Here is a 27224-nt window from a genome sequence, read left to right as displayed (position 1 = left end):
TAATGTCAGCACAGCACCAACAGATCCAGTGGAAGACTACCGTGGTGATAACACAGTTGTTCCTCCCAGCATGCCTTAAGATTCTGAAGTTAACAGATTTCTGACTTCACTAGACAGAAGTGATGTGTTTTGACCACAGGACGTAGGAATAAACTGGAGGGGGAAAATGAGCTATGCAAAAAATGTATCGCTTGTAGAAGCTTCTTTGCTTCAGCTAGGGCAAGGCTCTTGCCATCCAGGGAAGTTTTAATACAGCTTGTTGGTTCCTGCAAAGCAGGACAGGCAAAAAAACTGCATTGGTGAGAACTTCTTCACCAGAAAAGTCTAGAAGGGTTATTCCAACATCATGCAAACTGTATTAACAAATTTCACAAAATTAAAATTGTATAGCCGTAGGTCCCTATTAGTTATGTCTACCTGCTGAACTATAATATCACAAGATGTTTTTTGCATTAACATTGAACTTGTGGAGGCAGATCAGTAAAAGCATATATTGTGTTGACTCCTTATTAATTTTTAAAATGAGATTATTTAAGTTTCTTTGAAAAAGTTCTTAATTATATACATCATTCAGTTAAACTAGAGATGCTACAAAATATATAAACAGAAAGAACAAAAGTGCAATGATGCCTTGCTTTATTTGGGCTTTATTTTTTTTACCTGAAGGTTTTCAGCACTATTAACAGCAGATGTGTCACCATTCGTTATTTACACCCATTGCAGCCTTTAGAGTTTGTTTGCTTCACAAATTTGTGAGTTCCTTTTGCATGAAACCATTCAATACTTCACTGCTATCCCAGACCTGTGGTCCACATAGCATGTGTGCCCCTATTTTTTTCCCCCTCTTTTTGAGGTACTGGAAGAGACCCACAGCACAGCCTGCAACTGCTTGCCACAACATTTGCACAGGTTACTACCACAGATGGAGGGTGCTCTCCCCAGACTAATCCCCCGAGAGCAGCCAGGGTTGAGAGAGAAAAGGAGACTTCCCTGAAGCCAGTCTAAGTGAATCTGCCACTTCTCCCACTTTCTGTCCCCAGTCCGCGAGTCTCCCTCAGCAAAAAAGCTAGTCCTTAGAATATCCCCTCGGGGTCAGACATGACTTCAGGTGGAACTGAGCAGAGAGGCCACACGTATGAGGACGATGCTGAAGAACACAGGAGCACCATTCCAGCTGTTGGCACTATTCACGGGAAAGTCAGCATCCACTTCACATTCACCCCTACTCCAGAACGCGGTCGGTGCCAGGTTCAAGCACTGCCCCCAGCCCAGCTCCCCCCCCAGCTCCCCCTGCCCTGAAGCCATGGTACATTTCATCCCCTTGAGCTGGTTCACCTGCACACACAAGCTATGGTCTGGAGGCTGCATGCATGTGTGTGTCTATGTATGTACGCACGTACGCACCTGGCTCAGCACCCTCCAGATGCAGCCTGGGCCGCTGTGGCACACGTTCCTGCTCTTCCCCGTGTCTGTGACAGACAAGTTCTTGCCACAGCTTCCTGGGAAAGGAACAGCCACCCAGGCTCCATGCCAAGCCGTGAATGTCTATGGCAGGGGAGCAGAACAGAGCTGAGACAGCAGATCCACCCCAGGACACCACGCAAGCTGCAACTGCTTACCCACAACCCGGCTTACACAGCTGTGCGCAGCTCCCAGACCCCAAGCTCAGCTGCACGCTGCATCACGCCGTCCCCCTTCCAGCCCCACAGCATCTTGAACCCAACACTGGTACCAGAGATTTCAGGCCCAGAGAAGTCACACCTGACAGACTAAGCTCTGTGCTCCATGTGCTGGCAGAAGGGAGGGGGTGTTTTACTCCTCTGTGTATTTTCTGCCAAAATGAGCTTAAGCCAGGTCTGCTGAGTTCACCAGACAACTAACAGTCCCAGGGATTCCATATTTCCCAGAGGCCAGCACATCTCCAAGAAGGACACCCCAGGGGAAGGGCATACCCACACACAGGCTGTCTTCAGGGAGACATAAGCTCAACAGGCTCTTCTGCGGTCTGGAGAGAAAGATACCTCAGAAAGCAGCTGAGGCCAAAATTAACTCCCTAAAACAAACTGCCTTTCAGAGGAGACCTCTTCTCTCCGTCCTTCTCCACTGTTCTACACAGAGCCCCTAGGAAGATCTGCTTTGATAGCTAAATACATTTTTTTTGTGAATACCCCCACAATTCAAGAGTGGCTTTGTCATGGGACTGATCACACACACGTTAATCACCTGGTTTCTCTCTGCAACACAGTTCCACCCTGAAAGAGGTTTCCATCTCACAAGTGAGCCCTTCATTAGGCTAAAAAATAACACCAGTGCTACTTCGAGTCTTCCAGTTATGCCAGTTGTCCAGCTCCATTGAATGCCATGTCTGAACACAGCCAGTGACACCAGGACTTCAACCGAACACAGGAGACCCAGCAGCTATTGGGAATGGAAAAACTGCTCTGAATTTAACTTGTGAAAGACTAGATTTGAAAAACAGTCATTATCACTGCCTCCTCAGGAACGTGAAAGCTTTTGCTGCAGCTCCCCACAGGTCTAAGAAAGTGGAGCATTTAGCTTGTTCTTAGGTGTGTGGCTTCCCAACAGTTCATTTGTAAGATGATACATCCCCCATTTCTCAGCACCTTTGCTGTCTGAAGCGGGGCAAGCTAGTTTTGAATGACAGAAATGGTCTATTAGAAAGGTCTAATTTACTTTTTTTATTGTCATTAACCATTCCTTTAACAGGTTAGAAAACAAAAATGACGATTCAGTAACATTTCGTCGTAGTTTATGCAGAACCAGTTGATGTATGGTGTCATTTTCTCATCCAAATCCACGGCCACCTTTCAAACGGCAGAGTTTAGGAATTACAGTGCACGCTGGACCAAATTCTTCCACAATGTAAGGCACAACTACATGATCACAAGTAGTAAACACAAACACTGAAAACAGAACTTAAAGAGAACTGAACTTCAATTAAACAAAACCGAAACACACTCATGCAAAAAATCCATCTACACCTACTGAGATGGTATGATCCAGTTTAAAAGAAGTGCAGTACTCTGTAGGTAAAACTGCAACATAAGGCTAGTATAATACATTACCTCTAAATACCGGGTAAGAACTTAAAACTTCTTCCATTTATATTTTATACATTTATACAGAAATTAAGTTGTATGAGCAATATTCACATCTGCAATAATAAACTCATCATTAAAATTCAGAAAAAGAGGCAAACAAGACAATGTAATTTGTGGCACGTGTCCATCACAGAATACCATTCATCAAGCTCACACCTCAAGTACTGAAGAAAAAAAAGACGACTAAATCAGCAGTACACTTGGTGAATGAGGCTCTGGACAGCCACATGACAAAGCTGCATACAAAATTGTTTTCACCCAGCAGACCATGATTATGAAAGCTTGGGGTTATGATTTATTTCCTGTCCAGCAGCTAGAGTTTGCAAGACTGAAACTACAGAAGTTAAAAGAATATAACAGAGTTTACAATAACTTTAAACTACTGGATACTTTCAAACACATAAAAAAAGACTTAACTTTATACCTTTTTGGTGATAAACTTTTGCAATTTTGGCATTCACTATAAGTTTTACATAACGTGACAGTGAGCAAGCCTTATTAAACTTACCTAATGTTTGAATTTCACGCTGAGAGGTAGTTTAAATGAAATCTTATGTAACGGCATCAAGTGGTGGGGTTTTATGATCTTTTTTTTGTGTGCAGTTTTTTTTTTTCCTTTTCTTACAAAAGTGACAAATTCTATACAAGCAGCATTTTGGACACATTACTATAAAAAGTTCTGGTATTTGCTAACCCAGTGAGACATTGTCTTTCCAACATCCCTTTTGTGCTAGGAATCAAGCTTTAGCGCGATACAACGGAGCACTCTGCCATAAAGCCAACAGCGGGAGTCTGGACCTGGCAGCACCGGCCTGCTGACATACGACAACAAACAATCTTTCCCAGCCCTCTCTACCCAAAACCAGCAGGAAATACAGATGAATTCGGTTTTAGTTTAGGTCACAGGGGAGGAAAAATTGGGAAACACCTACCAGGCTTCTGCTTTCACAGTAATGTTGATCCAAAAGGGTTAGCAGGGCTTCAGTAATCTCCAAATGAGCAGATACTCCTGTACCTGCTGCACCGTGCGTGCATAGTGTGTGGTGAGCTACAGACAAAAGGCAGTTTATTACATTAACTAGTACCTATCCTCCTCATTGTTATGATCGTAAGCGGCATCTGATGTTCTCTCTAAAGACGCAAACCTCTTTGTTCAGTGCCCTTTAAAAAACAGAACAAAACAATATTCCCAAAATTCAGTTTCTGTGGAGGGACTTTACTATCCAACTATTGCTGTTGAGAAGTACACCCCTTAGTAGTGCTTTTGGAGAGGCTGTGGTTGGGCAATATTTTTAAACGTCCTAGAAGGGGTGCTGAGGTCAAGACTTGAAAAATTAAAAACTGGACAACTGGCAAGACCCTTGAAAATACAGAAAATTCACGTTTTCTCATTTCATAATCTTAAGGTGAAACTCTTGTAAAGACAATGTGTGTGTGACTACACGGTTTCTGCTGTTACATGCTCTCAGATGATGATGGCTTTTTTGGTACAAAGGAATTACGAGTGCAGTTCTTCTTACTTAGCAAGGGGCCAAATGTAATACAGTGAAAAGCCCAGCTGAAGATAAACCTTCTGTTCATCGATGACAGCTAACACATGCAATGCCAATGATGCCATTCCACTTACTGTAGATTATATTCGGTTAGACAGCAAAAAGTGCATAGTGCAAATGACAGTGTCATTTCGTCGTCCTCCACAAATATGAGAGTGGGAGGGATGCTACTTGGAGGAGCAATTTATCAGTTTCAACATACTCAAACCACGGTATCGTTCTTCTTGGCATAATGTGCTGCTTGAACTTAAGACTCAGCCGTTTTCTGTCTGCCACTGAGTACTGGTCATAAATTTTTAAGTTTTGCAAAAAGCATCTGTTCCCATTTTCCATTTAACTGACATTTAACATTCAAAAAAAGTACTTGAGTTTTCCAGGTCCCTTCTTTAGGAACGTCTCTTCTCTTACATCTAGCATGAGAGACTCAATTGTTCTCGCTAATGTAACAGAAACACAGCAAGGTTCCTTCATGCTTCTGCTCCCAAATCTCTTCTTGCTTCACTAAGAAAGCTTTTCCAGTGAGGATTCACAAATAATCCTCATCGTCCCAAAACCAACAAAAATAGTTACTCATTGTTCTTGTGTACCTAGCGCTCCACACTCCATGGCAACTTGGTTACTTGACACCTTCCAAAAACAGAGGAAAAAAACCGCCCTGTACCCTAGAGACTTGGACTCTTGTGCCAGAGAGTGAAGCCAACTGAAAAACGAGATCCCTCTAAACCTCTTGCCTCAGTTGGAAGCTGCAGCAGAAAATTCCTTTTGTCTCTTCATCTGCAGACAGCAACTTCTCCTACTGTGACTCATTAATTTTATCCTCTTTGTTCAACCTTTGCAGAAAGGGGAAGATTTCTAGAAGGAAGGAATACACAGGGAAAAGAAATAAGAGTGCAGCACAGCCAGCCAAGTTCAAAAGCCTGCCATTGATGTCGCAACGCTACCTGCCTCCAGAGGCACTGCAGGACAGAGGTATGAAGTCTGTGTCGCTGACATCAGGCTGGAGCAGAACACTAGGATTTGGCATTCTGGAGGCAACAACCCAAGGCATTGTGACTGTCTGAGCGGGAAGAGAGGTGACGTCTCCAGGAAGTTAAAGAACCTCTTCCCACCCTTAACAAGAGCATCCTGCACACTTTTCCCATTGCCTCCGTAGCTTGTCGCAGCCTGCGTAGCAGCTGGTCTCGCACACTCTGATTCTGAATGTGGATGGAGTATCCTGCAGCGGGGACAGTTTCAAGAACAAAACCCCACACTTCACTGTCCCACTTCTGATGCCATGGTAACAGCTAGTAATCAAAGGCAGCCTGAGGATCCCACATAACTACTGGTTTGAGCACTGGTTTTACCATTATTTCCATCTCTTGCTCTATTATGGCCTGTCCTCAGTGAATCAGAGCAATCTGGTTCTTGCTAGAGGCTGCTAAAACACATCGCTATGCATCCTCCAGTTCCAAGGCTCTAGCCTCTTCTTCCATTTTATTAATACTTCCCCCTGTTCCTGTGTTTGCAGTCTGAAAAATCAGTGCATTCAACTATTTTGTCTGGAATCCTTTAACTCAGTGTGGTAAAAGTTACCAGGCTTTTTATTAGGTTTTCCTATTATTTATATTTTAAAGCAGTGCAACAAAAAAATCCACATTCCTACTGACAACATGCCCACCAAAACAGTCAGACTCTGCAAGCAGATGTATAAATACAGAGCTTTTCACCCGCCAGTTTCCCTTATTATGTATCTCCTAGGTCATTTCATTGAGCTTAAGCACAACTTCCAACCCAACAGTGGGGCTGAGAGCATTACAGGGTCTATTGTACCATCAACTTGTCAACAAATACAGACCAGCACTAAAAAGCATAAAAGAAGGAGCACAGGGTTTAGCAATGCAGTTACAAATTTGCTCCCATGAAAAGCTGTAGAAATCCTGACCTATTGCTGCAGACTCCAAGCTCAAGGAAAAAAGCTTCTAGCCCAGCACTGTTCCTCCAGATTTTAACAATCCCTCTTTCTAAAAATGTTTATTTAAAAAGCACTTCCATCCCTTCAAAAGACAGTCACACAAACTGGTCAGCAAAAAGCAACCTTCAGAAATCAAGCTGGTTTTGCCTCTGAAGCCAGGGTGCTCCAGAGCCCCAGACCAAGGTCTGATCTAGAGTCAACCAACCGCACTGCTTCGGCAGCCAGCTGAGCGAGGTGACTCCGCTTGCCTTTACACAAAGCCATCGCAAAAGGCTGGATTAAGAACAATTCAGAGCTTCTCGAGCTTCTACCGCTTCCTCTTTAGTGCACAGCTCTCTCCTCAGCCTTCACACATTCCTATTCACAAGCGAAACGCCTGAACACAAGTGAGTCTTTTAATCATTCCCCTTCTTCCCCCTAAGAGATTTCTGTTTGCCTCACGTGTTTTGTCCTTCATGCAGCAAGAGAGGCTTCTTTCTTCCCTCTTAAAATCCCTCCTGCTCCACGTGGTGGTCCTTCACCCCAAGAACAGCACGAGGCTCTGTGTGTCACACAACAGGGCAGAGCGGCTCTGCGCTGGAGCACAACGCTCAGATCTTTACCTTTCCCACATTTCTGAAGTCACTTCATTTCACTGAAGTCAAAGAAAGGCTCGAAGACAAACTCTTCAGATTCTCTCAATAAATAAATTGGTAGAAAATAAAAAAATTCCCGGAGTCAGAGATTCTGTTCATATTTCTATTCAAAAGATTTTTATGCCAAACAATTTCACTCATGAGGAGAAACAGCAAGTCCAGAGGCTCTGCTCATATGGAATCCTTGCAGCAATTGTTTCTTTTCAGCAAGCAACTACAAAGGTTGTATCCCAAACCCTTTTGCAGTGAGGAGAATCAGTTACATACTACCACTGGCTTTTGGGAAATAAGAATTTAAGACAACTCCTTGAGGAGGACTCCTTGAGGCTGCCAAGACAGAACTAGACAGCTAAGCTAAGAAGAGATATGAAACATATAGTTCACTACTGGAGAAGAGGAGTTAAGAACTTTCACTTGAGAGTTAATCAAGACTAGACATTTTTCATAAAAGAGACTCTTCTTCACTCACATACGAGAGCTGTCAATAGACAAAAGCAAACGAACCTGCCTAATGGCGGCTAAGCTTCCATCATCCTGACAGAATTTGATTCCTTACCTCAGGCAAGAAATAGAGGAATTCACAACACAGTCCTTTTCTCTGAACAGCTGGCACAACTTTGTAAGACACAGGAGGGGTGTGGGGAATTTATTAGGATATTTAAGACAAGAAGTCTCTAAATATTGGAAGGCATAACCCATGCTTGGAAGAAATAACCTAAACGGTTTTGAAATACCATATACAAAGGGAAGAAAAGTTAGAGAGAGGCAGGCAAAAACAAACAGGTGTAAATAAAATCACGACACAAAAAAAGTTTGGAGCCTACATGAATGCTACAAGAAACCTCTGATGGAAGTACAGAGAGAAAATACGAATAAATATCTGAAGACACACATATTGGCCTCTTCTTTAGAGCTGTCTGGCTTATAACTAAGCCAGTAGCAGGACATTCACACCACTGTTCTGAGCAGACTAAGTCATATAACTAACATAACATTTAAGACTCCTTGGTAATGGGAGTCAGATGCAGCAACAGAAAACTGAGGTTTGTTAGGTATAGCAGGAGTTCAGCTTCTTTCACCAGAAGCTGAGGGAAGGGACAGAAGAAACGGTCAGGTAAACTGCAGCAGTCTCAAAAAAAGACTTTTTCTTAGTAGGATACCAAGCGTGGAAGTTCTGGATGTCCCTTGAAACCTCAAGGACCTCTCAGGGCTTCCAGGGTATGGGCAGGGGGAGAGATGCACTACAGACTACTACCAGTACTGATTGTTTGCTTTTTAAAACCCACATATAAGGGTCTCTGGATTATTGAAATCCATCAACCGAATATGTAAAAGTGAAATCAATCAATACGGGATGGAATATTGTACCATATCATGTAATATTCCTACAATGCCAACTAAACTTTGTCTCATCATTTGTTCACACATACTTTCTCTCAGACACACACACAAACTATGCAATACAGTATGTGTAAAGCTGTTCCAGTATCCAAGCACTGCAGCTGGATAAGGACTCGGGTGCCGATAGTACATCTAAGTGGGCAAATAAAACTGAGTTGGAGTGCAGTCCAGCCGTTACCCTCACTTCAGAGAGAAAAGTCCAAGAACCAGGGAGATAGAAAGAAAACAAAATCACAAGGGATTATAAAGAACATCAGATATGCAATCAAATGCAACAATTAGTTATGCTTTTACAGCAACATTTGATACATAAAATCCTCACAAGTTTTTGTATCTTCCTTTCTCTTCGGAAGAAACAAGAATAAATTGCAGTATCACATAAACGCTGTTTCTCTTGAGCAAAAAAATAAAAGATAAAAAAATACATTGTTACTCCTCTGTTTAAACTTTATTTACAAATAACTGGGTACTTCTAATCTTGACATAGAAGCTCTTTCCAGGATAAATGGCAATAAGCTATGGATGATCTGAGCCCATGTCTCACAAAAAATACAACAGTTTTACTTGGTATCAATAAACATTTTAAAATATACTAAAATTTGCCAAGTGTTACAATCATTGTCCAAACTGAATAGTAGTCTGAGTGCTGAATGAAGTGCATCAACAGAAATTATAATTTTTAGTGTAACATTTCTTTGTCACTCACGATAGCCAGTTATCCTTGCAAGTCATTAAAGCAAGTATTACAGACTCGGACAGGCTTCTTAGAAGAAGGAGTTAAGGCATTCTTTGCTGAGCACTCGGCACAAAAGATATTTCCACACTGTCTACAGTGATGCTGTGAAAGAGAAGAAACATACATGCTGAACATCAATGACAGGGTATCGATCACTAACAGACACCACTATCGTGTCAAGTTAACTCTCCCGTTCCAGAAGTTAGCTTGAATTTTTAAATAGTAGTTACACAGCACACAGAAGGGCACAGGAGTAAACCCTTTCTAAAGGGTATAGAGTAAAATTTTCAGAAACACGTCACAGAGTTGGGAGGCTCTATCAGTTTCAGAAATGAACTCGCTGAAGTTCATCCTCCTCTTGAATTTCTCCCCTTGAACTTGTTCTGGTCACATAAAACACGTTCTTCTTACATGTAACTACCTGCTTTCATACTGAGAGGTATCCTGGAATCAAAGGATCCAGCAGCCTTTGTTCCACTGCTACCCAAAGAACATCACTACAAATAATGCAGGACATGGAGAGCCACCTAAGACCAAGTGCAAAATGAACCTCATGAATATCCCCCATCTGCTTCATTGCCAAGTCACTTGTTGGAGCGATGGTAATCTCTGGGTGAAGGACAGACCCTGCCAGCTGAGGGATGCTAACATCTCAGCTGACCACAGCTGTTTATACAAACAAGCTCTGACTACAGACCTAAAACACATCCAGTTGTCTCTTCTCTTCCATGTCTCGTTAGTGTTTAGAAACAGTCACAAAGCACCAGATCATGTTGATGCCTCGTATTTTCACATACATCTAATTTCAACAAATTTATATTCCTTTTATACCTGTAAATCCAGTTCAGACTGATTATAAATACGTTCACTGTAAATATCCTTACAACAGCGTAATTTTGCTTGCTCTCTCAGGGGACTGAATTATTTTAACACTGTTTATAAACTCATGCTGTTAAAACAGCAAAACAATCATGAATAAAGTAAGCTCCACAAATGTTATTTTTAATATTTACGGCACTACAAGCAATAATTGTATTCTGAGATGTCCTGAGTATCACAGCACTATTCAGGCCATTTTCTGAAGTTTTAGTATTCCATCTAAGAGTTTGAAAACAACAGATAAAAGAAAATCCCCACAGACCCACCGTAAAACACACCTACCCTTCTCACTGTCACCGAAAAGCCTTTTCCACAGGCCATGCAATTCTGTACCTCATTGTCTTCTGCCCACTTCCTGTTGAGAGCTTGGGTGTGTTTGATCTATACAGAAGACATAAAAAAACATGCATGTGTAATTCCTACTGATTTCCCCTATTTTCACTGCACACACTACTCAGTGCGGTATAAAAGAATCAATTCTGCCAGGACACTTAGAGCTCATATTTGTTCAGAGAGAAAATCTTTCAAATTTCAAAACTATGAGCAGATTTAAGAACCCACAGACAGCAATACAGCCCTCGTACACCACAAGTATAACATCCTGATCGCCCTGGAAAGGTAACCTACCACCAGTCTGACACAAACCTGAAATTCTCCTAAGTTCCCATAGAGAGAATCAACACGTTTAATTGCTTCAAATCAAACTATACCTGTAATGACTGGTTTTCTCGGCCAAGTTCCTGCATTGCAGCAGTAGTGTTGTCCAGCTTTTTCTTCATTTCCACAAGTTTGGCTTGAAGCTTTTCAATTTCTCCCTCACTTTTTATACACCTGAGGAAAACCAGTAAATAGTCAGCTTCTAGCACATAAGGCAATGTACACCGCCTCCTTTGGGCAGGTTGTCATGTCTGAGAAGCTGCTCTTCTAAAATCCAGCCAAAAATACCCTTGCTGTGAAAAGTTCTTGGATGCCTTGGCTGGAAAAATGTTCTGGTCTACCAATAAATTTAAGATTATCTGGCATTGCTCCCATATATCTGGGGCTTATTAATACCTAGAGTTACTCATAAAACCAGTGACAGTACTGAATGCAGTCCACCAACAGCAAGCCCCGACAAGCACCCCTCTGCAACAGGACACCCTCATGAACCAGCTGCAGCAGACCAGGTCAGACAAAGCGGCAGAAAAGAACCCTTTTTCTTTTAGCAAGGCCACCTCCCATCAGCTGAAATTCAGTTAACTGCTGAAAGCCAAATTTCAAAGGGTGTTTTTCTGCCAAGCTGTAAACAGCTACCGGATGAGCTCGGCACAGTATGGCAAGGGACTGCCAAGGAAAGAGGATCTCACTTGAATTGATCCCATCCTTTCCCAAGGTTTACTGCTCAAAAACCAAATCAGCAAGCTCGACAGTATCGAGAAAAGTTTTCCACTCTGCCTTCACCAAACATTATCAGGAAAAAAGGACGAAGAAATTTTGCTGTCTCACAGGTGTTTCTTCTACCTTTGCAATCGCTGCTTTCAGGTAATCCTGCTGCCTTGCATGCCTCCTGCTGCCTAAAGGAAAGGTGCTCTGCTTATCTAAGCCTTAAATACATTTTAGGGACAACAGCAGAATCAGAGAAAAGAAAATGCCTTGTGCGTGAACCTCAGCCTTACTAATCCAATAACACGTTCAGTCTCCTAACACTGAGAGTGGGCATACCTAGGAGTCCCTAAGCAAATTCTGTTTTCCTGGGGGCACTAAGGAGTCTCTTCCAGGCTTCTGGATGACTAGTGCATCTACTCTGATTGAGTCAAGGCAGAGGAGCCTCAGTGTGATGGAGAGTAGTTAACTCAGGTAAGAGAAGACCTCTCTACCAGGCCTTGCAAGGTTCACACCACAGATGAGGTGACAAGCCTCAACCTAGACACCTCAAAGTTCAGAGGAGCCCAGCAGATTTAGAAGGCTCTGACAGACAGGCATAAATCTTCGACCACAAGCACAGAGCTGTGGCTTTGGTGACAACAAAGGTCCCGATAAGCCTGTCTGATTTTCTAAAGAATGGTCACCCTGTCAAAGCCCACAAGAGCACAGCTTGTTCCTAACACTGCTTGCTGTGCTTTGGCAGGGATGACAAGGTTGCACTCTGTAAACTGCACTCACACCCCAGGCACTAGGAAGAAACACGGATTTAAACAAAGCGCCCACAGAGAATCCTGAATCAACCAAAACAAGTTATCAGTCTGAGGTTATCCATTTCCCAGACCACGCTTCCACATCATCATGACCACAGCTTACCTCTCCAGCAACGCTCTCCTCTCATCCTGATTATTCTGCACTGTTGCTTCCAAGACAGCAATGTCCCCACGTAAATCATCCGTCTGTTTCTCCAGCTCGCTCACTCGCCTCTGACTGCTTTGCCACTCCTTCTTCATGGTAGCCAGGTTTTCATTCAGAGCTGTGACCTGCATGGTGAGCTTGGTCTCCTTTTCCTCATGTTTCCGGTTTTCTTCTTCTTTCTCTTTTTTCTCTGTGTGCTAAGAAAACAATGGAACAATGAAAAACAACCTTTCAAGTATTCTTTCCCTAGTCCCTGCATTTACTTGCGGCAAAGAATCTTACTGTACTGGAATCACTACTTTCAATCAGCGAACCCTAGTAGACAAGCCTGTCATCCCGCTTCATTTTCCTACACCATTAAATGTCTCAAAGGTTTCTGACCTTGTAATTTAAACATTAGTGTAACATGAAACCCATGTCAACTCTTTGCTTCTTCTCTGTGCCTGAAAGAATCCAAGGGCATGCTCAGAAAACAACACTCTTATACTTTCTAACATACTAACCAGTTTAGCTTCAATTTCAGCACATTCTTTCTTCAGCTCTTCTTCTCTCTTTTTCAGCTGATCTTTGACAGCTTGTTGGGTTTTTTTCTCCTGTTCCAGAGCTGAATTCATATTATCTATTTTGCCCTGCAGCTCTAATTTCTGTTGAATCAACAGCTGTTTTGCATCCTTGAGATTTGCCACCTCCTGTTAGGATACAGAGCTCAAAGTTAAAGTAGTAATATTGAAAGTGTAATTATTTAAAATCAAAACTACTGTGATTCTTTCCAATGAGAAGACAGCAATAATTTTTAGTTTTCTCACAGGAAGAAAGGATGATTTTATTGCACAAAGTATCAGTGATTTTCACGATCAAGGATTTTAAACTCACACCTACATTATTAACAACATTCCATTTTAAAAATAAATTTGATGTATGTTTCTACTAAAGTAGGGGAAGCTCTGTTGGATTATTTTCTACAGTTCTTTGAAAAGATATGTCCATTGTCATTTTCTAAAGCCTGTTCTGAAATTTACTTCACATTGTTCTCTGGTTGCAATAATAAGGTTAAAAGCATCATAATGACAATGCAAAAAACAAACACTGATGGAAGAAAGCTAGTTTCTATTAGTCTTAAATGCATAAATAATTAGGATGTTTTAAGCAAGTAGGATGATACATTTGGTTTTAAACATTAGTTTTACTTGTTCTTCTGCAATAAAACATAAGAAATCCTGAAGTAGAATTGTTAGTCAAATTTATAAGAATCATTTTCCTTAAAATTACACAGCCAAGCATGTAGGTACTAACAGACTAACAGCGGTTAGTTGCCAGTTTTCCATAAATCAAAATCTGCGTCACAAATTAAAAACAAACCAAAGACAGCAAGAAAACATATCCGGAGGACAGGGGGATGCCCTGTAGATGCATATCTATCCATTCCTTGGTAGGAGATGGGAAGCAGGGTATCAGCCTTCAAGAGATCATTTCTGTTTTAGTCTGAATGCTTGTAGGGAGACTGAGAGATGAGTATTAATCTGCCATTGGTATGCACACACTTTATATACATTTTTATAAATTTTATTCTTTCGAATAGAGATTTTGGGAACGATGAGAATTCTAGTAACCTTTTCCCAAAATCCAAGAAAGCACTGGGCATAGACTGCTTGACAGAAACAAAGTACAGATATCTATCTAAAAATAAGCAAACATTTTCTGAACACTGGAGAACAAAAGAACATCTGAAACTCACAAGAGATCACATTACTTTCTTAGTGTATAGGGACTGTACCTTCATTTATACTTGCGTAGCAATTTAAACCATGTGTTTTTAACCGATGCAAATATAACCACTAATAGTACAATATGGAAAACACAAACGATGGGCTTTTAGGAGTATTTGTTTCTACAGAGACCAAAAAAAAAAAAAAAAAGTAGAATGTGGCAAGAAATAGTTTGTTTTACTGAAGACTAAAATTTATTTCATTAAAGCCTCCAAACTTTTACCCTTTAGAAAGCTCATTTGATTGTTATGATTTTGGAAGAGAGCTGGTCTTTTATGAGGCCCCTGACATTGTTTCTTCCCCAACTGACATTTTAAGAAACCACAGCACATCAAGGGAGTTTCAACTCTACTACACATCCCTGAGACATACCAGATGTGTCTAGAATATCTGGGAAACTTCACATTCATGACACTTTTGGACATCTTTTCTGCACCCCAGAATAATCAAGCAAGAGTATGCACATGGAACCTACAGAGGAACAGAAGAAAAGCCAGGACATAGAACCCATCTTGAAGCTAAGACAAGTGATGTCTCGTTCCATCTGCCCAAGAACACTGGGCACCAGTGTTTCCAGATTACCACTAATCAAGTCAGCATAGCTCCGGAACCTCAACAAAATCTGTGCTTTGGTTCCCTTACCTGTAAACTGGTATTTACAGCAACCATCTTTGCAAAGCCATTCCACATAACACGTACTGAGTAGGCACATATTTCTTATCAGATAACCAACCACACGAAGACTCAGTTTGTCTCAATATACCTTCTCAAATTCTTGCTTGCAGGCTCTAAGCTCTTCAGCCAGCTTGACACTTTCTTTTTCAAGTCTACTCCTTATTTCCTGGAGCTCTGTTGTTTTACATTTTTCATTAGCCAAGTCTTTTTCTTTCAAAATCTTGAAGAGAAATAAAAAGTGCTAGAAAAGTTACTTCTTCCAAGTTCGCAAAAAAAAATAAAAAAAACAAATAAAAACCATCCAGGGCCCAAAACCTACTTGGAGGAGTTACAATTAAGGGGAAACAACTGCCACATATGTCTATGCACAGTTCATAGCGCAATTCACAGCATGTTTGCAGTTTTAGATTTAAAACTAGTAACATTTTTCCATCTGCCTAGCCACTTAGAACAAATTAACAGCCTATTTCAAACCACATTCACTTTGACTGTTAGAAGTCTTTGCACCAGAGGTTCAGTACAACAGAGCTATGTACTCAAAATACTCCTTGTTTAGAGATGTAAGGGATATCAGTCAAGAGTGCCTGCGTGGGGTGGATGTGTCTGTGTGAAGATTTCAAAAGACAGAGGCATTTACCCTGTCATTCTGAAGATCCTGTAACATTTTGGTCTTCTCGCCCAGCTGCTGCTCCTTCTTTGATGCATCCTGCTCCAGTGTAGACTTTGCTTTCTTCAGGTCTTGAATCTGCTGATTATTGCTAGCAATTCGATTTCTGCTGGAAACTAATTCTTCTTGAGTTAGAGCAAGTTTTTCTTCTGTGGACTAATTACAAAGAGAGTTCTACAAATTACCTGTCAGTGTAAGAGCTTCAGATACTCAACAGTCACTTAAACATTTTCCACATGGAAAACTCGTTATCTAGTGTGCCACATTTAGCTTCAAATGTTGACAAAGCATAGTTACAGAAACTTCTAAGTTACAAGGTTACCCTAAGTAAACAGAAACTACCCCAGTACCATTTCCAGCAGTAATACCTTACTGTACGTATTCCAACTTGCATCCTTCCACAGAGAAAAGGTGAAAACACACAAAAGGCCAGAGAATGAAAGGTGACTGTTTGATGAAAAGAGAATGAACTTGAATTTGCTCACACAAATTTATTCTCTGGTCACATTATCTGCTCTGTACCTTTAGACAGCTGTTACTCAAGAGGCAGTGAAGCTACACCGTGAGGGATTCAGTGCTATTTTTTACCATTGACTTCATGAAGCTACTGCTAGGACAATCATGGAATTTTTGAAAATCCTGAAATGAAATGTAGAACCTAAAAATGCTAAAGTCAGGACAAAACATTTCAGTCTAAGCTGCATCAGTTCTTTAAATACAAAATTTAAACTCCCATTCAAAATCTACCACAGACTGTATTTTAATTGGCCTCCAACTCTCACCATTACCTAGAAAAAGAACTTGGATGTGTCTCTCTACATCAGCTTTCAAAAAACCCAAGAAACAACCTAAAATTTGCACCCAAGGCTCATTATATTTGCTCACAGCAAAGTCAAACTTTGGGGTTCTTCTTGAGTTAGTATTCTGGAGGTTATTCTTTTTAAAGCCTTCAGCCTAGGCAAGGACTAGCTCCACTTATAAGCATGTTCTTTCACAAAGAACCAGTGAGAAAGAAAAATACTGAACTCATCCTCCACTCCTCCAAAATACTGGTATTCTACGGAAATTTTTGATTATAAGATACAGAATGTGAGGTGAGGAGATTTACTATCCATGATAAATCTGTTGCCTTCAGTGCATCGTAAGAATTTAAATTCTTCCAAGATAAGCTAAATTCTTTTTGAAGCTCTTACTTAAATCCTAATCAAATCTCACTGAAGTTTAGTGATTCTACAAGGAACAATAAGCACAACTTTGACTTCACTTAAGTATGCATATCCTTTAGCAGCTGCCACGTTGATCTAAAATCAAATTGATTTCTGATGCCGCCTAACCCTTCCTTGTAATGTCTAACGTGTTTGTTGCCTGTAGAGTCAGATTGAGTTTGAAACACCAATGATGGAACACCGCTGATGCAACAGCATTTTCAACAACCCCAGTAGCTCTCAGAAAGCTCTGACCGGCTTCTAAAATTAATTTTCAGAGAAATTATTTGATTTGCTTTCTGAGCTATTAGAGTTTACTACCTAACACTTCACAAGGTGTTAATTCAGAAAATGTTTTAAGCAAAACAGGAGGTGCTTTTGCAGTTTCAAGCTTGCAGCAAGGCAGGTCTTTCAGAAAGCAAAATTCTCTCTCTCTCTGCTCCACTGTGGACATATTTTCCTAACAGTACCATATTTTCCTAACAAAGAGAAAGGATGGGAAGTGTAGCATCCTCACAGAACATCTTCACAGGAGAACCCAATAGTCTCCGCAGTTTTAGAAAGAAGTGTAACAAAGACACAGCTTTTATTCAAATTCATTTCCAGTAGAAGAAATGTCTTACGATCAATTTGTTAGCACAGGATGATGAAATTGGCTGTGGACAGTGACGCCCAAATTAAAAGCCTCATCTAGGGAATATTCCTCTCTCAATGCTCGCCCCGAAAGTGTCTACACTGGATACGTTATCTCATTGTGTCTATATCTAGGCTAAGACCATTTAAAACATCTTTTGAGGGGAGCCAGTATTCAGTGTAGTCTACACTGTATTATGCACAAATGTGTCTTTAACTCAGTAGTTTCTAATATAAGAGACTTGGAATTTTGCATGCATTTTAGCATATTACAACTTACATATACAAGTGCCTCCTAACGGTGTTGATTAATAATGATGCTACCCACCTTAATTGGGAAACCATTCAATATAATTTTAACAGTAAATGCACCTTCTTCTATCCATTTATGCCTTTCTTTCTGCTTTGCTCAAAAGTCCCTCACAGCACCCTTTCAAAACGAGCAGAAATCTTCTGGCACATGGTTAAATGTTCCAGTTACTATACTTACTCCTGGCTTAGTCTCCACTAAGACTGTAACTCAGTCTGATTCTTTTGGACTGCTGAGGCGCTCACAACGTTAACATAAAACCACCTTCCAAAACATCTGATGCCATTTACCTTATTTAATTATCATTCAGTTTTGCAATTGCTCCCAGAATACGACAGGCGTTCTCCCTATAAGATACCCCCAACCATCAGACTGCTATTTAGGATGGCAAACAAAACTGAACGCATGGAACAAATGAAGGTAATCTGTAGTTATTTTTGTAAATAAAAACAGATCTTAGAATGACTAGTATAGAGTTTAAATAAATAAATAAATATATAAGGAGATATCACACTCTGATTCAGTACAACATGGGCTGTTGCAGTATAAATAATAGTGTCAACAGCAGAATTAGCTGGCTGTTAGGACCTGGATTCATTCCCTCTAAGCGAGATGCACAAATCAGCATTTTAGTCTGTGTCTCATCTTCTTCCCTTCCTGACTCCAGCCAACAAGGAGAGACAAGAAATTATTCAAAGATGCTAACCTGATCTCTCCTCAATTTCTAAGAAGAAGGGTTAGACTTACTGTAGGCAACTTAGGCTCCTGACACACAGACCTGAGGTTTGGCAGCATGAATACTGTCCCAGCACGTCCACTGAAGATACACTGACAGTGATGCCAATATTGGAGGCAAAGAAACATTCTTTTGAGAATACAGAAGAAACCAGGACTGACTACAAAAAGCACAAACGCCAAGACTGAAGGATACTTGGCAGAGCTCAGAAGAGCAGGATTCACACAAAGTATGTTTGCACTAACTCAAAATCAGGCAAAAACAACAGTTCCCCATTTTTATTAACTGTTCTACATAAAACTTCCCTTTTCCACAAAAAAAAATTGGGTATTTTTTGCATGTGTGTATATACACCAAAAATATTCATATGTTGTATATATACACATATATTTTTATGTACATGTGTGTGTATATATATGCACAAAAATACGTTATAGAAATTTTTTTGTTATACGTATTCTTCTTTTTAATCAAAAACTGTGTTTTTTTACAATCACTCAAATCCCACCCAATTTCTTTTTCCTGTCACAAAGACAAAAATGTACAAGTTTAGTTACTGTTACAGACGGTGCATTTTTAAAACACAGTAAATTTGCAGCAAACAGTATCCATAAAATTATAGCTGTGTTCTCATTTCCTAATTTGTTACAACACTTCTGGCTGTTCCTCTGCAAGACTTACGGCTTCAAAGTTTGCACCTAGCTACAGCTACGTAGCTACGTAGCTTCTGTCACTGAAGCAGAATTTAGGATTCGGCCGTGCTGATGGCACCCCAGAGAGCAACTGCCCCCTCCGCGGCCCTCCCTCACGCAACACTGTATCGCCAACTGCAAAACTTCACGAAGCGTTTGCTCACTTTTCTGTCACACCTCAGTCTCCCAGCCAGGGATAAGCCAGCGATCCCAGCAGAGATATTCAGAATAGATGCCAGCAGATGGTGCTCTGGGCATGGCCCAGCTCCTGCCATCCCCTCCCAGGAACCAGACCCACCACCCCGCTCACGTCACCCATCTGCTTCTACAGCCTTTTACGATCTATCCCCATGCCTGAAATCCTCGCCTCACCAACAGCGTGGTGCTACACCACATGAGAATATATAAATTTTCCCTTGTAGTGTTTTTAACTAAAGAAAACCCAGCCTTGCTAGGATCTCATGATACGGCCTGGCCTGTCTGTTCTAGACCACGTTGAGCTTCAAACCGTGGGGACTCCACAGCTGTGCAGGGAGCTGATATCTCTGCTGAAAATCCTGCACTGAAAGACACCCAAGCTCACCTTACACACAAGTTTTAAAAACTACTACTGCCTACTAGTAAGATTAAGACCAATCTGAACCTTGGCCCACCCACTAGCTTCGGTTCCAAACTTTAACCAAAATCCATAGCCCTGCCTCAAATTATCTGCTTTTATTAAACAACTCTCCTAAGGCAAAACATAATCCAGGTAATTGACTCTGAATTGGACTGTGAAACTCTACCATAAAGTTCTTCCGACTTCAGTGGTATTTTGATATTCAGCTCTCATGACTAACATTATCATGCTGGGGCTTTCTGAATGTGCTTTTTCCTTTGCAGTCTTCCAAGACAAGTTATCGCTGCTTCTTTAGTTAACATTGCAATGAGACAGCACATCCACGATTAAAGATCCACTCCCCACCTTTTCTCTCTTCTACATTTTACAGAAAAAAGTGGTGGCAAGCAGACCTCACTAATCCTAATTAATACACGTCTTTTAAAATTTTTTTTAAAATCAAGCAAACAGCCTCCAAGTTGGCACATCACTTCAGTACCGAGGACCCCCAATCTTCCTGAGACTCTCTAGGCTCCACAGAGACTTACACAGCAAACCAAGTTATCTGATAGCTCATCTCAACAATCTTGTTTTGTTTTCCCATTGCCATCACCTTATTTTACCTTTATGCACGGATGTTCTCTCTCTCTCGCTAACTCAGGTTTAATAGCACATGGGACACTTACTGTCCTAGTTTACACCTACCAGCACTAGAGGTCATAAAGCTTATTCAGAGCTATTATTGTTACAAGCGATACTTAAATGAAAACTATACCAAAAAAAGCCAGTTACTGAGCACATCCAACACTTTTACAGATCATTGCACTACCAAATGCTGATCTAAATGCATTACAGGAAATTAACTCATAGAGGTACATGTGCTATAGTAACTACCCGTAAGAAAGAGTATGTTTAAACCCCCTTTGCTTGTTAATCATGACAAAGTTCTTCACATTTTTACATAGTGATTCAACCAAGAAGCACTGACAAGTAAAGCTTCTGTAACTTACAGGGAAACGCAGCAGGTAATCTAATGCTACAGAGGAGGAGTATGATTAATAAAACTCCAATGGCCTCCAAGGAGCTATTTCTCTTTTTCTTAAAATAACCTCAAACCTGGAGCTTGGCTAGGGCTCCACAGCACACATGGGCCTATCCGAAATGGCCACAAAACCTGTAATGAACTCAGTGGTGGGACTGAAAGGCCTCCACGAGGACAGGTGAAAGGGAGCTTTGAAACCTAAGCAGTTACCAATGGCTTCCTTTATCTACAACAAAGCAAAGAGAAGCTGACATCTAAAGCAGATCAGATGATCTGTCCTCCCAAAGTGCCTACTTCTCTCTATAAACTTCAGAAGAGCCTAAGACAAAGGTGTCCGACAGACACAGACAAAGCTGGAGTGGGATTTATCTGAACAGAAAAGTGCCATATCTACACATCTTGCCAGTAGACAGGCAGTCTCTGCTGCACAGAGGACTAACTGGAGCATTGGCTTAGCACTGGCATGAAGGAGGGCAGCAGAAAAAAAAGGACAAAAACCATCTTTTCTCATTGACTCAACTCCCAGCAATACATCTTTGAGGGCACTGCACCCTAATGCCAAATCACATAAACTCAGTTTAGGAATAGGAAAAACTTCAAAGACTAAGTTCAGACACCTGTATTCCAGGCAGGCCCCTAAACCTGCTGCTTTTACTAGTTTGACATCCTTGAAAGTCTACAATCTGCCAGGAAGAAGCAAAACACGCAAGGACATGGGAAAAGACTGAAAACTAAAATTCTAGCTAAATCATCTAGACGAGAGCGGTTACTCACATGCTGGCAGAGACTTTGCCCTAATTAGCTATGCTATCTAAATTAATTGAAAGCTACAACACATAGCAACAAAAAGCAAGACAAAAAATTAACTTTTAAAAGAACACGGAAATAAATCATCTTTCACTTTGCTCCTACAGCTCAGACTGCTGCTGCACAAATGGAAGGGCAGTTCAGGTAAGCTGACAAATTCCCTCGGTTTTAAATCAGTTTCAGGATGTCCTTTTACCTTGGGGAAAGGATTGAACAGCACTAAATTCTACATATAGCAGAAGAGATTTTTCCCCCTACACAGTTCTTGCGTTGTTTCTTGTTCTTCAAAATGGATACAAACAGATCTACAGATCTACTAAATCACATATGACATTAAAATGATTGTAAGTACCTTAAGGTCTTGCCTGGTTGCCAGCAGCTCAGACTCTTTCCCATAAAGGTCTAACTGCAGTTTCTCCATGTTTTCCTTATGTTTTTCATGGGTCTTCTGTAAGTCTGCTAGCTTGACTTTCTCCGCTTTAAGCTCCTGTGCTGACAAAATAGACTGCTGTTGCAGTTTATTCTCCAGTTCTGCCTGAAACATAAGCATAGGAAGTTTCAGCTAAAGTTACAGACAGTAAAGTAAGCTTAACCACTTCAATAAGCTGCATTTCTACTGCAAGACAAGATTTTTCTCCACTTATGAAACAGCAGTTCAGTAATCTGGTGTTTGTGATCTTATGCTAATATTTTGTAACTAATTTAGCAACAAAATTTAATTCATGTCAAAAGACTAAGTGAAACACATTAAGATCAAACATCAAAGGTCTAAATACTGTTTCCAAGTCCTAAAGTTTCCACTGATTGATGAAAGCACAAATACAATCACGTAGCATAGGGCAGCCAAAGCTGCAGCAACATTTAACAGTGCACGGCACACAACACAACATTCCTTAACGTTCTAAGACATTTGAACTCTTTTCATTATGGTTTATGAGTTTCATCCTGTCACTCAGATAAATTCTTTTTGTATAATACGAGAAGACTTGGTTTAAAACTGCCATGGACATTACAAAGCACTGCAAAGTTTGTCTAAACCACTCTCAGAAAACTCTGCTGCTTTACAAGAAAATGGCAGCTCTTGCCTCATAGCATGCTCCTGAAGCAAAATAAACACACTCAATGTAGCAATTTTTATCACTTTATGGAAACTCAATTCCTACAGAATCCATATTGCAGCACTGGTTGTTTTTATGTTATCATAGTTGTTGTTGTTGATGTTGTTGTTGTTTCAATCTCCAACAGCATCCGAAGACCGTGTTTCCACATCCTGACCTTCTCACTTCCAACAGGACTACAGCAAACAGCTGTTTATCACAAAGATATTGACAAAAAAGCTGCAACATTTATCAGAGAAAATTACATTCATTTTCTTCAAGGAGTAAGAGAGGCCAGCCTTACCTTTTCTAAAAGGGCAGTTTTTAATTCGGCTTGCAGTGTCTCACTATGTTTTTTCTTCTGCTCAAAAGATTCCTTTAACTCTCTCAGCTTTCCCTGGAGATGTTGCTCACTTTTTTCTTTCTCTTTCAGAAGACTCTGAATTTCCAGTACTTGCGCTCGTGCTGAATCAAGTTCTATTGACAATTGCTTAGTAATCTGTATTCAAAAAACATTAAATAACTGTATATAATTTTAATTTAAATCACTATTTGTGCATGCTGCAGTATGCAAAACTGCCTATTGAACTGTGTGGATGACAAATTATGTAGTACAAAAAACAACAGACAATTTCACAGATGAAAAACTGGTCAAAGCTGTCAAAGCTGAACATACAGCTTCAGGAAATCAGGTCCCAAGAGACTGCTTGAAGTTGTGGAGAATCCACTGATTGCAGGAATCTGAAAGGCTTGCCCTACTCTACTTCCTTCTAGGCACCTTCTATCCTCCTCTGCCAGAGACCAGAAACCAGGCTATGCCCTTCTCGAGATCCAGTGTGCCTGCTCTTACGCACTAACAAAGAGCTGCAGATCATTTGCAGCATGCATCCAAGCATGCCACTGTTACTCCTTGCACACAGAACCAGACCATCCCACAGTGCCACTGTGCCACTGCTGCTACCTTCTGCTTCAGAGCTAGGGGGTCCAACACTGGCAAGTAGATTTTAAGAGCTACCATAACACATTAAAATCATCTGTTATTCCCAGTTTCCTACCCTTAGAGCAACTGCAGTCTTTTTTCACCATTTAAAATGAAGAGCAGGCAACTGTTCTCCAGCCAGCAGTGGTCTGAGCTCTCCTGCTGCTAACTGTAGCAGATACCAAACTCATCCCCTTGCGCTTGCCACAGAGCACCACAGTGCTTCTGCTGAACGTGAGAGGAGCCAGGGGAGTAGCAGCAGCAGTCACAGAGCAATTACCATCACACCTGCACACCCACAAACCATTTTCAGGCAGTAAGAGTCCACCACAGTCCATCGAACTCTGTCCACTGCTCATATCTTTTCTGACTCCCTTAGGGAACAGGTGACAGCTTGGGTAAAGAAATCCATGAAAGTGGATTTGGCCTTCAGACTGCCAGCTGGATTACATGGTTTGCAGTCCGAAGGCTCATCTTTAAAAAAGAAGTACATTTGGTCCATGTGCAGACACAGGCAAGCGACTTCTACAAGGTTGCAAAAGCAACTAAATCCTTCAAGGATCTCTGAAAATGTCCTGTCAGTCACACAGAGAACATACTGATTCGGCCTGAGACTAAAACAGATCTAAGGATATGAGAAAACAACTTCTATTACATGAAATCATGAAAAAAAATTAGGACACGGTAATACCAAGTAACTGTTTCACTCATGAAAAAACCTGAAGGACTAAAATCCCCCACTAATGTATGTGAGGCACAGAAAAACAGGAGTAAAACTTGTATTTTAAAGCTTCATATCAACACCTAGGAAATTTCCAGCATCACCTTATTTCAGTGTCCCAGGTAGGTTACAGTTTGAGAACTGCAACCTCTTTATCCCTCATCAGTCCCAGCCTGCAAGAGTGAAAATGAATCTTTTAAACATTTATTATTGGTTTCTAGATTTTTTGAAATTAAGCAGACAGCTTACCCCCTCTTTTTTTTCCAGTGAGTTTTTCAATTCATTCCTCTCTTTAGCTACAGACTCTGTTTGTACCTGGAGCTGTTGTTTTACTTCTTGGCAAGATTTTTCCTAAAAAATGTAAGACAAGGAAATATCCCTGTGAACTTCTAAGACCAAGTACTAGGTATTTTTGCAGGATCTACAAAGCCTTGAAAAATAATGCTTTCCTTTTCAGTGAAAAAGTTTTCCTTCTCAGCCGCAGACGTATTTTCAGCTCAAAACTTCTCAAAACTTTAACAGTGGTAAATCTAAGCTGAACATAGCTGCTACCCTGTACTAACAAATGCAGCCATGTGTCACAGAGCTTTTCTGGTTAGGGATAGTCCCCCTCTTTGAAGCCGCTGTTGGCAGCCCTCCTCATTCTCATGGGAGGCAGTAGGCTCATTGCTCTCCTCAGGATCCAAAATTTCATGATGTTCTAAAACTCACAAGCAATTACATTTGTGAGACTTGCACGCAAATACAACTACATTTTAAGCACAAATACTATGCACTTAACACAGTGGCAAGCCTCCAAATGACTACAGAATTAGAAGCAGAATCTGAACTCCTACCTCAAAGTCTAAACTGGGGAGAAAATCCTTCAAGTTTTTAGGAGAAACAAATATTTAAATGGCAGCAACTAAGTAAAGCAAACAAAAAGGCTTATCTTAAAAAGGTGAAAGAGTAAAGTAAAAAATGTTATTTTTAACTAGGAGCTGAATTTTTATTAGATCAGAATAAAAACAGCTCTGAATGGATTCTGGGAAATGGTGACACATAAGAGGAGAAGGGAATGCGAATGACACTCCTACCATGTCCAAGGCAGGGGTGTCAAAACAACTGCGTAAGAGAATCTATAAAACATGTATTCATATAGTGATCATTCATATTACTGACAAAGGAAAGGAGGGAAGAAAAAGGTGTATTTTAAAGCTAGTGAGAGTTCACTCTCATCACGATAACAGGTTCCTCTGGTGGTCAAGCATTTGCCATTTTACCATCACTTGTGAGACCTTTCTGAAATTCAAATATTTCTAGTACTCTGATAATACCTTGAGTAGGCATCTCCCCAAATGACAGATGATGTTACTCTGCCTGCAGCAGGCAGCCTTCCAGCGTGTCCAGACAAGTGAACAGAAAGGTTCTATACACAATGACTCCAGAAAGGAAACTAAAATGGCCTCAGAAAAATAACATCTTCTTCAACACTGGTGGCACTTTAGCAAAGGTTTTATAACTTCATGTTGTTATAATAAGACTGATGTATTTTTAAAAAAGGGCACATTTCCCATCAAATTGTTCACCACTTGTCTCCACTTTAGTTTCTTCACCATATTAAAGGCATGCAGCAAGAAAAAGAGATCCTATTGTGTGTTATGACTGATGTTTACTACCATAAACTTCCAGACAAAAATTTAAGGTAGGACACATGTATGAACTACTAAAAATCCCTTTTTTTTTTTTTGCCTTAAGGCAATTAATTTCCATACACTGTCATGATATGTACACCATTTTCAGACAGAAAGCAAAGTCCTTTTATCAGACTGTAAATACCCCCAACTTACTGTCTAATGAAAGAAACTACTAACCATTTCTGCCACAGCTGCTTTTCCTTTTTGTATTTCTTTTTCTAATTCCTCCTTTCTTTTCTTAAAGGATTCAGAACTTTTTGAGAGCTTGTCTTTGGTAGCTGTAAGGTCCTTTAATAGGGTATCCTTCTCTAATCTCACTTGTTGCAGCTCTGATGTTGCTGCTTGCATTTTACAACCTAATGCCTTGAGTTGTTTACTTGTATCTTGATTTGATTTCTCGAGGTTTTGTTTGAGGTTGGCCTTTTCCTCCTCCTGCTTTGAAATTTGCTGTTTTGCTTGTTCAAGGGCCTCAGATTTCTTCTGCAAATCCAATTTAGCATTAGACATTCTGTAAATACAAAGAGAAAAATAAATTTCTTTTTTAATTCGTCTTCACGGGTCACAGAATCACAGAATCACAGAATGGTAGGGGTTGGAAGGGACCTCTGTGGGTCACCTAGTCCAACCCTCCTGCTGAAGTAGGGTCACCTACAGCAGGCTGCACAGGACCCTGTCCAGGCGGGTCTTGAATATCTCCAGAGAAGGAGACTCCACCACCTCCCTGGGCAGCCTGTTCCAGTGCTCCGTCACCCTCAGAGGGAAGAAGTTCTTCCTCATATTCAGACGGAACTTCCTGTGCCTCAGTTTGTGCCCATTGCCCCTTGTCCTGTCACTGGGCATCACTGAAAAGAGCTTGGCCCCATCCTCCTGACACCCACCCTTCAGATATTTATAAGCATTTATAAGGTCCCCTCTCAGCCTTCTCTTCTTCAGGCTGAACAAGCCCAGCTCCCTCTTGTATCATTTAATATCTCTATCATTTCATATATAAACTGCAGAACTACTTCAAAACACACCTTTT

The 27224-nt window shown here is 40.8% G+C and overlaps 1 protein-coding gene across 2 annotated transcripts in view; it reads right to left on the bottom strand.

Annotated features, from left to right (window-relative positions):
• Nucleotides 1-2689: 2689 nt before the first annotated feature.
• The window catches only part of EEA1 (early endosome antigen 1), a 75883-nt gene continuing 51348 nt past the window's right edge, over nt 2690-27224 (bottom strand). For both annotated transcript variants that reach the window (XM_075427772.1, XM_075427773.1), the window contains 11 exons: nt 26381-26711; nt 24777-24878; nt 23132-23326; nt 22083-22265; nt 15678-15863; nt 15129-15260; nt 13103-13288; nt 12558-12796; nt 10991-11111; nt 10563-10661; nt 2690-9503 (listed from right to left, as the gene is read on the bottom strand). In XM_075427772.1, coding sequence (XP_075283887.1) covers nt 9381-9503; nt 10563-10661; nt 10991-11111; nt 12558-12796; nt 13103-13288; nt 15129-15260; nt 15678-15863; nt 22083-22265; nt 23132-23326; nt 24777-24878; nt 26381-26711 — 1897 coding nt within the window. In that variant the 3' untranslated portion in view covers nt 2690-9380. The remainder of the gene's footprint in view (nt 9504-10562; nt 10662-10990; nt 11112-12557; nt 12797-13102; nt 13289-15128; nt 15261-15677; nt 15864-22082; nt 22266-23131; nt 23327-24776; nt 24879-26380; nt 26712-27224) is intronic.

Source organism: Opisthocomus hoazin, chromosome 8 (assembly GCF_030867145.1).
Source record: "Opisthocomus hoazin isolate bOpiHoa1 chromosome 8, bOpiHoa1.hap1, whole genome shotgun sequence".
NCBI lineage: Eukaryota > Metazoa > Chordata > Aves > Opisthocomiformes > Opisthocomidae > Opisthocomus > Opisthocomus hoazin.
Note: the sequence above shows the minus strand (reverse complement) of the source record. Positions and strands in the feature narration are given on the sequence as shown.